Genomic DNA, 13268 nt, shown 5'->3' on the forward strand with positions numbered 1-13268 from the left:
AAAGCCTAAGGAAGCATGAGACCTAAATGCAGTGTGAAATCCTGGATTAGGTCCTAAACTAGGAAAAAGAAAAAATTAGTGGGGAAAATAATGAATTCAAATAAGATTTGTAGATTAGCTAAAGTAGTGTAGTAATGTTAGTTTCCAGGTTTGAATAATTGTACCATAGTTATTTAAGATGTTAACATTTGCGGAAGCTGGTAAGGGGTATACAAGGACTCTGCTGGTTTTACAACTTTCTATAGGTTTAAAATTATCTCAAAAAGTTTTAAAATGAAAATTATTAATTGCAACAACATTGAAAAAGTGGAAACTCCATTGATATCTATCAATATGGAATGGTTAAAATAATGCTATATTCATACAATGGAATACCATGTAGCTATTCGTATACAGTGACATGGAAAGAGATAGAATAAGGTAAAAAAAAAAAAAGGTAATATGTATATTCTGTTACCATTTATGTAAAAGGATGTTTTTACCTGTGAATGTACATGCATAAAAATATATGACAGATTTCTAGCATTGTGATTGCCTATGGAGAGTAGAACATGTATATTCCCTTACTTTAAGGTTTTGTGACTTTCATTTGTTCATGTAACAGTTGTAATGTTTTTAAGTGTATATACTCCATAAAAAGGAATGCAGAAAGATAATAAACTCATTAGTCTCTACTGTTGTGTAAAAAATTAGGTGGAAGAGAAGTGCTAAGTTCAAGTATGTAGTTCCCTTAATACTGCCTTTCATGTATTTGATATTTTGGTTCTTTGTATTTAAGCTCATCAGCTAACTTTTAGGAGTATATGTGCAATGATTCATTGGTTTGTTGCTGTATCCTACTTTGAATGAAATCCAGGGAGTACTTGTTTTGCACTGTGGCTTGTTTTTTCTTTTTTTTTTTAAATATATATACTTATTTATTTATTTATTATTTATTTTTGGTTGCATTGGGTCTTCATTTCTGTGCGAGGGCTTTCTCTAGTTGTGGCAAGCGGGGGCCACTCTTCATCGCTGTGCGCGGGCCTCTCACTATCGCAGCCTCTCTTGTTGCGGAGCACAGGCTCCAGACGCGCAGGCTCAGTAGTTGTGGCTCACGGGCCTAGTTGCTCCGCGGCATGTGGGATCTTCCCAGACCAGGGCTCGAACCCGTGTCCCTTGCATTGGCAGGCAGATTCTCAACCACTGTGCCACCAGGGAAGCCCCTTTGGCTTGTTTTGATGACTAGTTACAAGCCTCTATACTATAGCCAGAGTGATGTTAAACCTCTAGTCATGTCTCCTTAGGAGAGAATCACAGTAGGCTTAATTAAGAGAGCTAAGACTAGAAGTTGTTTTCCTTTTTAAGCAATATAATGTTAATTCCTCATATTAAAAAAATAAAATCAGTGCCTACTGTTTCTTAGGACAGGTAGTATACAGTCTTTTAAACAGAATGCTATGGACCATGCCTTTTATTTACCTATAAGCTAAATTTCAACATGCTAGGAAAATCATCACTAAGTTAAAAACTCCCTGTATTTAGCACCCTGGAGCACCCTACATGTGAGAGGAAGCTCAAAGACAAGTCTAGACCTACAACTGCTCTTGGCTCTTTCTATTTGAAGTTTATGTTTGAAAGAAATAGGTCTTAATCCATATGGATGCCTCATCATCTTTAATCACACAGGCTTCCTTTCCTTCCATTTACAAATGCTCTTTTGGGGTCCCTTACATGATTTTGAATATTCCACATGCATATATATGTAAATGTATGTATATATACATTTTTCTTTAATTGTGGTAAAATACACATAATATAAAAATGGATAAGATGGTAAATTTTAAGTGTACAGTTCAGTAGTATTAAGTATATTTGCATTGTTAATCAACAGAACGTTTTCGTCTTGCAAAACAAACTTATACCCATTAAACAACAATTTCCTCTTTCCTTCTACCCTGGCCTGTGGCTTTGGCATCCACCATTCTACCTTTTGTTTTTGTTTTTGGGTTTTTTAAAAATTTTATTTATTTTTTGGCTGCGTTGGGTCTTCACTGCTGCACGCGGGCTTTCTCTAGTTGCAGCAAGCAGGGGCTACTCTTCGTTGCAGTGCGCAGGCTCGGGCTTCTCATTGCGGTGGCTTCTTTTATTGTGGAGCACGGGCTCTAGGCACGTGGGCTTCAGTAGTTGTGGCGCACGGGCTCTAGAGCTCAGGCTCAGTAGTGGTGGCGCACGGGCTTAGTTGCTCCGCGGCATGTGGGATCTTCCTGGACGAGGGCTTGAACCCGTGTCCCCTGCATTGACAGGCGGTTTCTTAACCACTGCGCCACCAGGGAAGTCCCGTACTTTTTGTTTCTATGTGTTCTACTACTCTAGATACCTCATATTAGTGGAATCAAAAAGTATTTGTTTTTTTTTGTGACTGGTTTATTTCACTTAGCATAGTGTCCTCAAGGTTCATTCATGTTGTAGCATGTTTCACATGCTTATATTTTAAGTCATTTGTCACCCATGTTCCCCTGCTTCCGAACACCACTGATACTGTGAAGTGTTGTTTTTTGTTTTTTTGTAGTCTAGCGTTCAAAAAATGATTTCTCAGACATTTGTGGTTGCTCTTTCTAATCACAAATGTCTGTAACACATATAGTGACTACACAATCTACTCTTTTAAATAAAATAGTAAAAAATGATGTTTGTGATGAAGGGTAATCTCACATTTTTCATTGAGTTATGTTTGGACTAAGGATGATATTGGAGAGCTACAAAAGAGCATCAAAAATAGTCTTAAGAGTTTAAAATTAATCATGAGGGCAAGGGGGTGGGGAGTTGTATCAGTTTCTATTTGCTACATAAGGAACTACCCTGAAATTCAGTGGCTTAAAACAAGTATTCTTTGGGTTAGCAGTTTGGGCTAGGCTCAGTGTGGGGTTCTTCACTGGATTTTTTTGGAGTTACTCATACTTCTTTAGTCATCTGCAGGCTTGATTGGAGTTGGATGATCTCAACTGGCCTTGCCCCTGTATCAGGCAGTTGGCAATGGCTATTCACTGTTTGGTCTGGAGGGCCTCATATGCTCTCATTCTCTTATGCCTAGATGGTATTTCTTCATGCGGTCTAGAAGGCCTACGTCAGAAGTCTGTGTTGTTACTTTACCTGATATCTGTTGGTTAGATCAAGTTGTTAAGCCACCCCAGATCTAGGGAAGTGGAGAAATAGACTCTACCTTTTGATGGAACTGACAGCACAGTCATGTTGTAAAAAGGTTTTGTGTACAGGAATGGGAGGAATCTGTAGCTCATTTTTTGCAGTCTTCTACAGGAGTAATAGGATAAGATTTGTATTTTAGAATGATCACTCTGAGTGTAGTGTCAAGAAAGATTTGGAGGGGGCAGTGAAGAGGAGTCAAGGCAGAATCATCATCTGTGGGAGAGATGGTAATGTGAGTGTGTAAAAACATCATCACACACTTTTCATCGTCTGCTTCTAAACGTCTCAAGATGTTCCATACTGATTTATAAAGAGGCAAAATGGAGAGGGGAGACATTGAACTGATCCAGAGAGGCTGCACTAGATAATGTTCAACTGGAAATAATCAGTTAAGCTTTGGTAAATACTTTCTAATTAGCTCATAATTTAAAGGAGAAGCCTGTGTCACTTTTTTCATCAGCATACTAGCCACCAAGAGCTTAGGAAGAATTGGAAGGAAAGCAGATTTATTTTTGTCACCATCTCATATCCAGTTGCCCACACAAAGTTCCCACCATACCAGGGCCCGGCTGTCATGCCACATTGGTATTTGCTAGGGATGAATGATAATTCAATTAAAGTAGTTTATGTAGAGGTGAAAGAAAGTGTTTGCATTTTAGAAGAGATGTTTGTTAATTTAAACAATTTCTCACTGACAGATGTAAGCTTTTAATGTTTGAACAAAAGGTGGGTTGTCTATTTTTGCAAGGTGTTAAAAATAGCGTAATTATATAATGATATATGCACACAGACTAAAGTGTGTACCTGTTTTTGTATTTAATCAGCATTGCAGCCACATGGATCTCTTTTCCAGTGGTCTCCATAAATAGAGCTTGCCTGGGAAAGAAGCACTAAATCACAGAAATTGCAAATGAGAAATAGGGTGGCCCTCCTATGCTTCCTACTGTGAGTGGTTTTTAGAGGGTTTTTTTGTTTTGTTTTGTTTTTAATTCTTGTGTGCATGATGCTTGATAAACAAAATGAATGAGTTAAAAGGAATAGTTAGGCTGTTTGTTGACATATTCACTCGCAGTTTGAGAGCAGTTTCCTTGCAGTGTGGGGTGGGTAACTATCAGAATTTCCACCCAGATAATTTGGAAATTATTAGTAAATGCATATAACCCATTTACTTTTTTAAAATTTATTTTTGCCACCACGTCTGCTTTTGTTTTCATGCTGTAGATTTTAAAACAGATTACAGATATCTTATTTCAAAATTTAATACATTAACATGTGACTCTAAGGTGTGAAGATTTTTTAAAAAGTCTTACTTCAGTACCATTATTACAATGAGTATAAGTCTTGAGTATCATTTAATACTCCATTTTCAAATTTCCATGACTGTGTTGATGAAAAATTAATCAGTCGATCTAAGAAAGAAATGGAAAATTTTGAGCCAAATTTGAGGATTATAACTGGAAAGAGCATCTCAGAAAACTCTGAGAACTGTTTGGCCCATCAGAAGTCAAGACACAGTTATATTAAGCTTTTTTGAGACAGAGGGTTGTCCGTCAAATGACATATCATTGACAGTTCACATAATCCAGATCTGAGTGCCATGTGACACCTATCAAGAAAAAAATGTTATCTTTAAGGAGTTGTCTTAGGAGAATGTTGTTCTTCATGGTTGAGGGGAAATTTCTGCTGATGGGGAAGGTTTGGTTGATGCATAATGCAGATACACAATCCACAGTGGAGGGGGGGCAAATGGTAGAGAACATTTTTTATGTTTACATTTTTCTTGTCTTGGCATAAAATACGAATTTTATTTCACAGTTGACTTAATTTTTTTCCAGTTAGTTTGAGTCAAAACCCAAAGCGCACATACTGCTTTTGGTTAATATTTCTTAAATTTGTTTTAATCTATATACTAATGTAGTATATGGTTCCTCCCCGCCCCGCCCCCCCCCCCCCCCCATACCGTTTCTTTGAGGAATATGGGTCATTTTTTTCTACATTCTGGGCTTTGCTGTTTAAAAGACCAGAGAAAAGACATTAGTCTCAGAAGAGCTCCTTCTTCTATATCATGTGTATTTTGTCGAGTGCTTGTTATATAGAGAGAAGGGCTATTTGGGATACATCTCTGAACAAAACAGACAAAAAATCCTTTTCCTTCATGGCATTTACATTCCCATTCCAGGGGAGGTAGACAATAAACAGAATGAAGTTTGTTGGACATCTTCTAGAAAACAATAGAGCATAACAAGGGAATAGGGGCGTGTAGGACCAGTTGGATGTGTTAGATGTGTGGCCAAGTGCAGTAGGAGCCAGGGAGGGTGGAGCAGAGGAGTAACATCTGATTTACATTTAAATGGTTGCTCTGGCTGCCCTGCAGAAGGTGAAGGAGCTAAGATGGAAAGCTATTCTGTAATTGGCACAATTAACAATGGCAGAGTTTCTGACTCCAGTGGCTGGAACAACTGATGCAGAAGGTCTCCTCACAGGCAGAGGCTGTGAGGCTGACGAGTTGCTACCATTTCCATTCACTATTCTATTGATAAAGGACTGATGAAACTGAAACCTCACAGCTCAGATGGGATTTGAACCCACAGGCTGGGATTCGAACCCAGACTTGAACCCACTGTCTTTTAATTGAGATCACACACCTGGTCTCAGGATTTAATGATGCTCAGGTTCTTTATGTCTTGTCACAGAAAGAATTCAGTGAGAGACAAAGTGATAGGTAAGAAGTGGATTTCTTTAGAGAGATACACATTCCATAGACAGAATGCAGTTGTCTCGGGAAGTCAGAGCAGCCTAGGGAGAAACACTCCACAGACAGAGTGTGGGCCATCTCAGAAGGCAAGAGGCCCTGAAATATGGGGTGGTTAGTTGTTACGGGCTGGGTAATTTCATAGGCTAATGAGTGGGAGGATTATTCCAGCTATTTCAGGAAAGTGACGGGGATTTCCAGGAATTGGGCCACGACCCACTTTTTGGCCTTTTGTGATTGGCCCTGGAACTGTCATGGCACCTGTGGGTATGTCATTTAGCATGCTAATGTATTACAGTGAGTGTATACTGAGGTTCAAGGTCTAGTGGAAGTCGAATCTTCTGCCATCTTGGACCTAGTTGGTTCTAACCAGTTTATGCTGTATCCAAGGCTATGTCATTCTTTTAAAGGTTGTGCTCTACCCCCTTCCCTCCTGTTTTGAAACATGGTTTGAAGGTTGGGTTATATTGAAGATCTTTTTTTTTTAATCGTTTGATGCTTAATTGGTTCTTTTTCTTTTAAATTTTGTAAAATGCTTTCTGTTTTGCAAATGTCTTATTTAGTGGCATTTAAAACTACTTATTATTAGACATTGCAAAAATCTAGAAATTTACAAGTTTGAATTTTTAATAACAATTGTTCTTGGCCTGTTTTGAAAATTTTCAAAACTACAAAAAATTAAAAGAATAATAAAATGAATAGTCATTCCCTTCATCTAAATTCAACAATTTAACAAAATTAAATTTTGTGACATTTGCTTTAGAAAGTATAAATGTACCTTTTTTTTTTTTTTTTTTTTTTTGCCAAATCATTTGACAAGTTGCAGTAACATTAATGCTGTTGCAGGAAAGATAGTGGGGAGTGAGAGGATCGTCACCTCCCATCTCAGGCGAGTCCCTGGGACAGCCACCAAGTGTGGGTTCTTGGCTTTGCACAGGAAAGAATTCAAGAGCAAGCCATAGTAAAGTGAAAGAAAGTTTATTCAGGGAGAAACACACTCCATAGACAGAGTGTGGGCCATCTCAGAAGGTGAGAGAGGCACCAGGGTACGGGGTTGTCAGTTTTTATAGGGGTGGGTAATTTCATAGCCTAATGAGTGGGAGGAGTATTCCAGCTATTTTGGGGAAGGGGTGGGGATTTCCAGGAATTGGACCATTGCCCACTTGTTGACCTTTTATGGTCAGCCTTGGAACTGTTATGGCACCTGTGGGTGTGTCATTTAGTGTGCCGATGTGTTACAGTGAGGGAATACTGAGGCTCAAGGTCTAGTGGAAGTCAACTTGTCCGCCATCTTGAACCTAGTTGGTTCTAACCAGTTTATCGTGTCCTCAGGCCATGTCACTCTTTTAAAGGTTGTGCCCTGCCCCCTTCCTGTCTCAATGCCAAATGATTATCTAATATGTAGTACATATTCAAATTTTTTCCTCTTGTCTCCTTTTTATCCAGGATCCAGTTCAGGATCCCCCATTTGTTTTTTAAGACTCTTGTTTCCTTTAATTTGTACAAGTCTCCTACCTTTACTTTGGTCTTTTATGACATTGACATTTTTAACGAGACCAGGCCAGTTGTCTTGTAGAATGTTTCACAATCTGAATTTGATCATTTCCTCATGATTAGATTCTAATTAAACCATGCAGATGTGCTTTTACCTTTTGAAGTCTTAAAAATATCAGCTTAGGAATAATGGGGGTTTTACAAAGTCTTTTGTAAGTATCACTTCCAGTTATTACAAAATGCTAGTACAGCACTTGATTTTGTAATAACCATTGGCACAGAGTCAAAGAACATTAAATTGAGTGGACTTTTAGGTTTTATCTCCAGAAGTCATAAACTGCAGAAAACTAGCAGAATAGGCACAGTTTTCAAACAAAACAGAAACAGAAAGCTGGATTTTGACACCTTGAGGTATCAAAGTGTGTTTTCAGATTTGACCTAGTCTTTATTGTTCTTCCCCCACCTCCTATCATTTTAAGTCATCTATGCTGCCCCTGAAGCGCTTGAGCATATGACCCCCTGCCTACCTCTCTCATGTAGCAAGGGAAACTTCAGGCTTAGAGAGGCCAAATTGCTAAGGAACACATAATTCGTGTGTTCAGACAGAATATTCAGGTCCTGGAACTCCAGTCTCTTGAAGACGCAGTTGATTTCCTACCAAAGTTCCAGTGATTTGCATTGATGGGACAAGTAGAAAGTCTCATCAATGGCACCTTCCATGATTAGGGAAGATGAAGAAATCAGGGATACCACAGAATTAAGTTTTATCTTAAATAATACAGGTAGGTCCTAAGTTTATTTTATACAGTTTGTGTGTGTGTGTGTGTGTGTGTGTGTGTGTGTGTGTGTGTGTATGTTAGATACCATTTTAGGATAATGAGTTTCTTATAGCCGTTTAGTATTTTTCATAATAATTTCCTTCCTTTTTTAGCTACAAGGCTTTGGCCGACCAAGTGTACACCATGCTGCTATTGTCATCTTCCTTGAATTCTTTGCATGGGGCCTATTGACAACTCCAGTGTTAACTGTAAGTATTGCTGAACTAGGTCCTTGTTTATGAGAGCAGAGACATTGTTAAGCATATGTCCCCAGAGCTATATGTCTAGGTATGTGTTTGAGAGTAGCTCTTGACAATAATTTAAGACTGTTTACCGTTGGGTTGTTTCCACTGTGTAGACTGTGAACCACCTGCAACAAAATACCTGTTTATTAAATATTCCTGGGTAGCAGGGCCACTCCCAGAATCTTGGGAGTGTTGTGAATGAACTACAGTCTGTATATTTAGGAAAATCTTTAAGAAGTCTTTAAGAAATTATTGCAAAGCTTTGTTGAAGTTTGTAACTTACTTTGTGTGGGTGTAATGACCTTTGACTTAAGAACATAGTAATAGGAGATTGGTAAGTACTGTGTAACAATGACAGTGATGAATGTAAGAATGTCCCGATTTCTGTTTTTGATAGCTGACCTACAGCCATTTCTTTGTAGAAACCATTGAATTTCTTAGTAAGAACTTGGATGTTTGATATATAGTGTGGTTAGAGGGAAGGGAGATGCTGAAGAAAAGATTGGGGTGCAGATTTTAGGTGCCTAGTAACTACTTAACACTTAAGTTTTTTTTTTTTTTTTTTTTAAAGGAATTCCTTTATTTGTATTATTTATTTATTTTATTTTTGGCTGTGTTGGGTCTTCGTTTCTGTGCAAGGGCTTTCTCTAGTTGCGGCAAGTGGGGGCCACTCTTCATCGCGGTGCGCGGGCCTCTCACTATCGCGGCCTCTCTTGTTGCGGAGCACCGGCTCCAGACGCGCAGGCTCAGTAATTGTGGCTCACGGGCCTAGTTGCTCCGCGGCATGTGGGATCTTCCCAGACCAGAGCTCGAACCCGTGTCCCCTGCATTGGCAGGCAGATTCTCAACCACTGCACCACCAGGGAAGCCCAACACTTAAGTTTTAATAAAGGTATTTTTTAATTGGCCATACAGTTCAGTTGTCTTAAATTGTTTTTTAAAAATCGTTGGTTAACCCTTCCCAATCACCATTTTGCCTTACCAGAGAATCCCTTTGGGTTCAGATAAACTTTGTTCCCAAATTAGGCTTAGAAAATAGAGAACTTTAGAGGATGACTATTAGCCTTACATGTGACTTTGCTATACCCTTTTTAGAGTTTTTAATTCTTTTGACACATTTAAAATTACATTTTGGATGGAACAAGTTAAAAAACTGCCCGTGTTTTTAATCCTCTATTTTATTCTTTTTCATTGCATTTCCTTTTTCTTCATAATGCATTACTGCAGGAGGTAACTGGTTATTAGTTAATGGGAGATAAGTGGTCTCCACTTTAAGTTTCATGAAATCCTGCATGCTGTGTGAATCACAGTCTCTAGTGCCTAGGGCTGCCTGGGACACAGTTGATGCTCAACGTGTATTTTCTTTGAACAAATGTTTGTGTTGCGGGCACACACATAATGTGTTGTCAAGTTATTGCTTCTCCAAGACATATTTTTAGTGTAAATATAGACACATCAGGCTGCTCATTTTAATAAACTGTTATAATAATAATTTTAAATTAATTTTTAATTTTTGGCCCTAGTTCTCTGATTTTTTTCCCCACAGTTTCTTTAGCTTACAAAGTTAAGAGTTTCAAAATAGTATTTTTCTGATGCAGCCCGTTGCCTATAATTGCTCAATGTAGAAGTAATCCTGTAATCATTCTTCATTTGGGAAGAATTCAAATGGAAATGAAGAATGCTTTAGTGTTTTTTGTTTTTTTTAAAATTTATTTATTTATTTATTTATTTATTTATGGCTGTGTTGGGTCTTAGTTTCTGTGCGAGGGCTTTCTCCAGTTGTGGCAAGCGGGGGCCACTCTTCATCACGGTGCGCGGGCCTCTCACTATCGCGGCCTCTCTTGTTGCGGAGCACAGGCTCCAGACGCGCAGGCTCAGTAATTGTGGCTCACGGGCCCAGCTGCTCCGCGGCATGTGGGATCTTCCCAGACCAGGGCTCGAACCCGTGTCCCCCTGTACTGGCAGGCAGATTCTCAACCACTGCGCCACCAGGGAAGCCCCTGCTTTAGTGTTTTTGATACCATGTGAGAAATTCTAAAACCTCCTTCCAGATGGTTAAAATCCTTGGGCCTTTTTGACCCTAGACCAGATTATCAGATCCCTTTTAAATCTGATTAATAAGTTAATGGACTAATTAATGCACCTTCTTCCTTCTTACTGCCCAAAGCAGATAATTTTCTTAGGGTTTCTGTGTCCCTGTTAGACCCTGCAGTGCAGTCTTAGAAGCCAGCTTAAATGCTGCTTTGCTGCCTCTTTGCAGTTTCTGAGCAGTTTTGCTTCTTGCAAAGATTTGGTTAAAAAGAAATTTATGTGAGGAGTACAGAGTTACTAGCGTCACTCTACAGTGTCATAGAAGAAGTGTTGTTGAGTTAGTAGATGTGCTTATTCTCATTCTCTAAGCCCTTGGTGTTGCTAAATTAAGCTAAATGTCCTTTACTTTCCTATCTCCCCCAGATTTTACACCACAGTTTGTTAACTCTGTTTCTTTTTTGACATGGGGGGACTGGTTCATTCCTTTTGAAAAGAAAGATCTCTTTTTTTTCCCCCCTTGCTGTAGCTAGTGGGCAGCACTCTGTCCTGTTTCCAAGGCAAGAAAATACAGTCTTGAGATGAGGATTTGGAGATACAAAACAGTACATACATATTCATATATCGTCCAGTCTGACTACCTCTGCATCCTAGCATTCATTAGGACCCTCTGTTTGAAGTAGTGTAGAACAATTTACTTCTTCTTAGTCATTTTCTCTGAGATTTGTTGCCTGTCTCCTGTGGCCATGTCATAGAGTACAACTTTAGTTTGCTAATTAAACACCATCAGAAAGGTCTCCACCCCTAATACACTGAAGCAAAACCGCAAAGTTGGCCGTACACAGTGACCTTAACCTTCTAGTAGTACTATTAGTTCTTCGTACATAAACATGACCTTTCTCTTGTCTTACATCCCTGCCTGACATTCTACCCTCTAGTCAAAATGTGCATCCTTTTAGAGGGCCTGATCTCATTTTAATATAAATGAAGTAATCTGATTAAGTTTAATTAAAAGTCTTCAGGTATATTTAAATAGAACACTTATTTCAATAAAGATATACCTTAATATTAGCTCTTGTGAGTGAAGAATTTTAGTTTTGCAATTTGCAGATTTTCTTTTGTAAGCTCACCTTCCTGGAATCCTGATAGAGATTCAAGGACTCAGTATTCCCTAGTACACCATCTTCTCTCTGTATGGTGATCTAATAATCCAAAGAATTCTCTTTAAACACTTCCCTGCCGCATTCAGTTTTCCTATCCCTTCTTACTTACTCTCAAAATATGTTTTCATTTAACAAACATGTATTCTATCTCATCAGCCCCTTATTTGCTCCACAGTCCAGCGCTTCTGCTTCCTTTGCTTTAATCAGTGTTTCCTCTTGGGAGTTGAGGTGTATGGAATGGATAGGGCTGTTTGTCAGGCATTTGGGGCATAATACACAGGCACTTTGAGGCATGATTTGCTCTGCACATGAAAAGGAAGTAAGTTCTAACTATAGTCACATGGACACTGTTCGCTTTCTGGATTCGTAAGATTTTCCAGGCTCATTTTTATGGTTTTGACAGGTTCCTAATGGTGTTTTGACCAAAGTACCCAGAACCTACCCTCTTGTGTGTCATATAATTATTAAACTAAGTAGCATTCACTAAAGGTATCTATAATATATGATGACAGTATGTTAAATCTTTGCCTTCTTTTGCCAAGCTGACCGTTATGGTATCATGAGTATTAGCTAATTAGACGCAATGACCTTTGTTTGGCATTTATTTCTGTCCTATTTTTGTGTGTTGTATGTTGTAATCTGTAGCGTGCTTTTATATCTATAAACTTGTGAATGCTTAAAAAAAAAACAATGCTGATTTCCAACTTATCTAATTAATACAGTTATAAGAAGAGTTGACATGGAAATACAAGGAAACTGTTGGTGGGTCTCTTCGGCTTAAAATTTGGTATATAAAATATTTAGTGTGCATTCTGGTTTTTTCATAGATTTTTCAGCATTTTAATATATCATTATATTGTCTGGCATCCATTGTATCTGATAGGAAGTCAGCTGTTAATAAGTATTGCTGTTCTGTTGATGTCAGGGGGTCTGCAAACTATGGCCCACAGGCCTAATCTGGCCTACTGCCTGTTTTTATGTGGTCTGTGTACTAAGAATGTTTTTTATATTTTTAAAAGGTTGGAAAATATCAAAAGAAGGTATTTGGTGACACATGAAAATTATATGAAATTCAAATGTAAAATTTTGTTGGACCATGACAATTCCCATTGAATGTGACAGCTTTTGTTCTACAATGGCAGAGTTGAGTAGTTGCAACACAGACAGTCTTACCTGAAATATTTACTATGTACTGTATGTTCCTTTATGGAATAAGTCTGTCAGTCCCTGCTGTAAGTGGTAATTCATTTCCTTTTTCTTGCTGCTTTAGAGATTTTCTCTTTGTCTTTCAACAGTTTGACTATGCTATAATGTGTCTAGGTGTGGATCTTTTTGTGTTACATTTTTTTTGGCCATGCCCCGCAGCTTGTGGGATCTTAGTTCCCTGACCAGGGATTGAACTTGCGCCCTCGGCAATGAATGCTCAGGGTCCTAACCACTGGACTGCCAGGGTATTCCCTTTTTGTGTTACTTTTACTTGGGGTTTGTTTGGCTTCCAGGGTCTGTAGATTAATAATTTTTATCAAATTTGAGAAGTTTTTGGCCATTATTTTTTTAATATTTTTGCTCCCCTTTCCTTCTCTTT

General features: G+C 38.5%; 1 protein-coding gene across 2 annotated transcripts in view; it reads left to right on the plus strand.

Annotated features, from left to right (window-relative positions):
* MFSD14B (major facilitator superfamily domain containing 14B) overlaps positions 1 to 13268 on the plus strand; it is a 463050-nt gene that overhangs the window by 23861 nt on the left and 425921 nt on the right. For both annotated transcript variants that reach the window (XM_057548333.1, XM_057548335.1), the window contains one exon: positions 8361 to 8456. In XM_057548333.1, the coding sequence (XP_057404316.1) occupies positions 8361 to 8456 (96 nt within the window). Of the gene's footprint in view, positions 1 to 8360; positions 8457 to 13268 lie in introns of those variants that run through there.

Source organism: Balaenoptera acutorostrata, chromosome 6, assembly GCF_949987535.1.
Source record: "Balaenoptera acutorostrata chromosome 6, mBalAcu1.1, whole genome shotgun sequence".
In the NCBI taxonomy this organism is placed as follows: Eukaryota; Metazoa; Chordata; class Mammalia; order Artiodactyla; family Balaenopteridae; genus Balaenoptera; species Balaenoptera acutorostrata.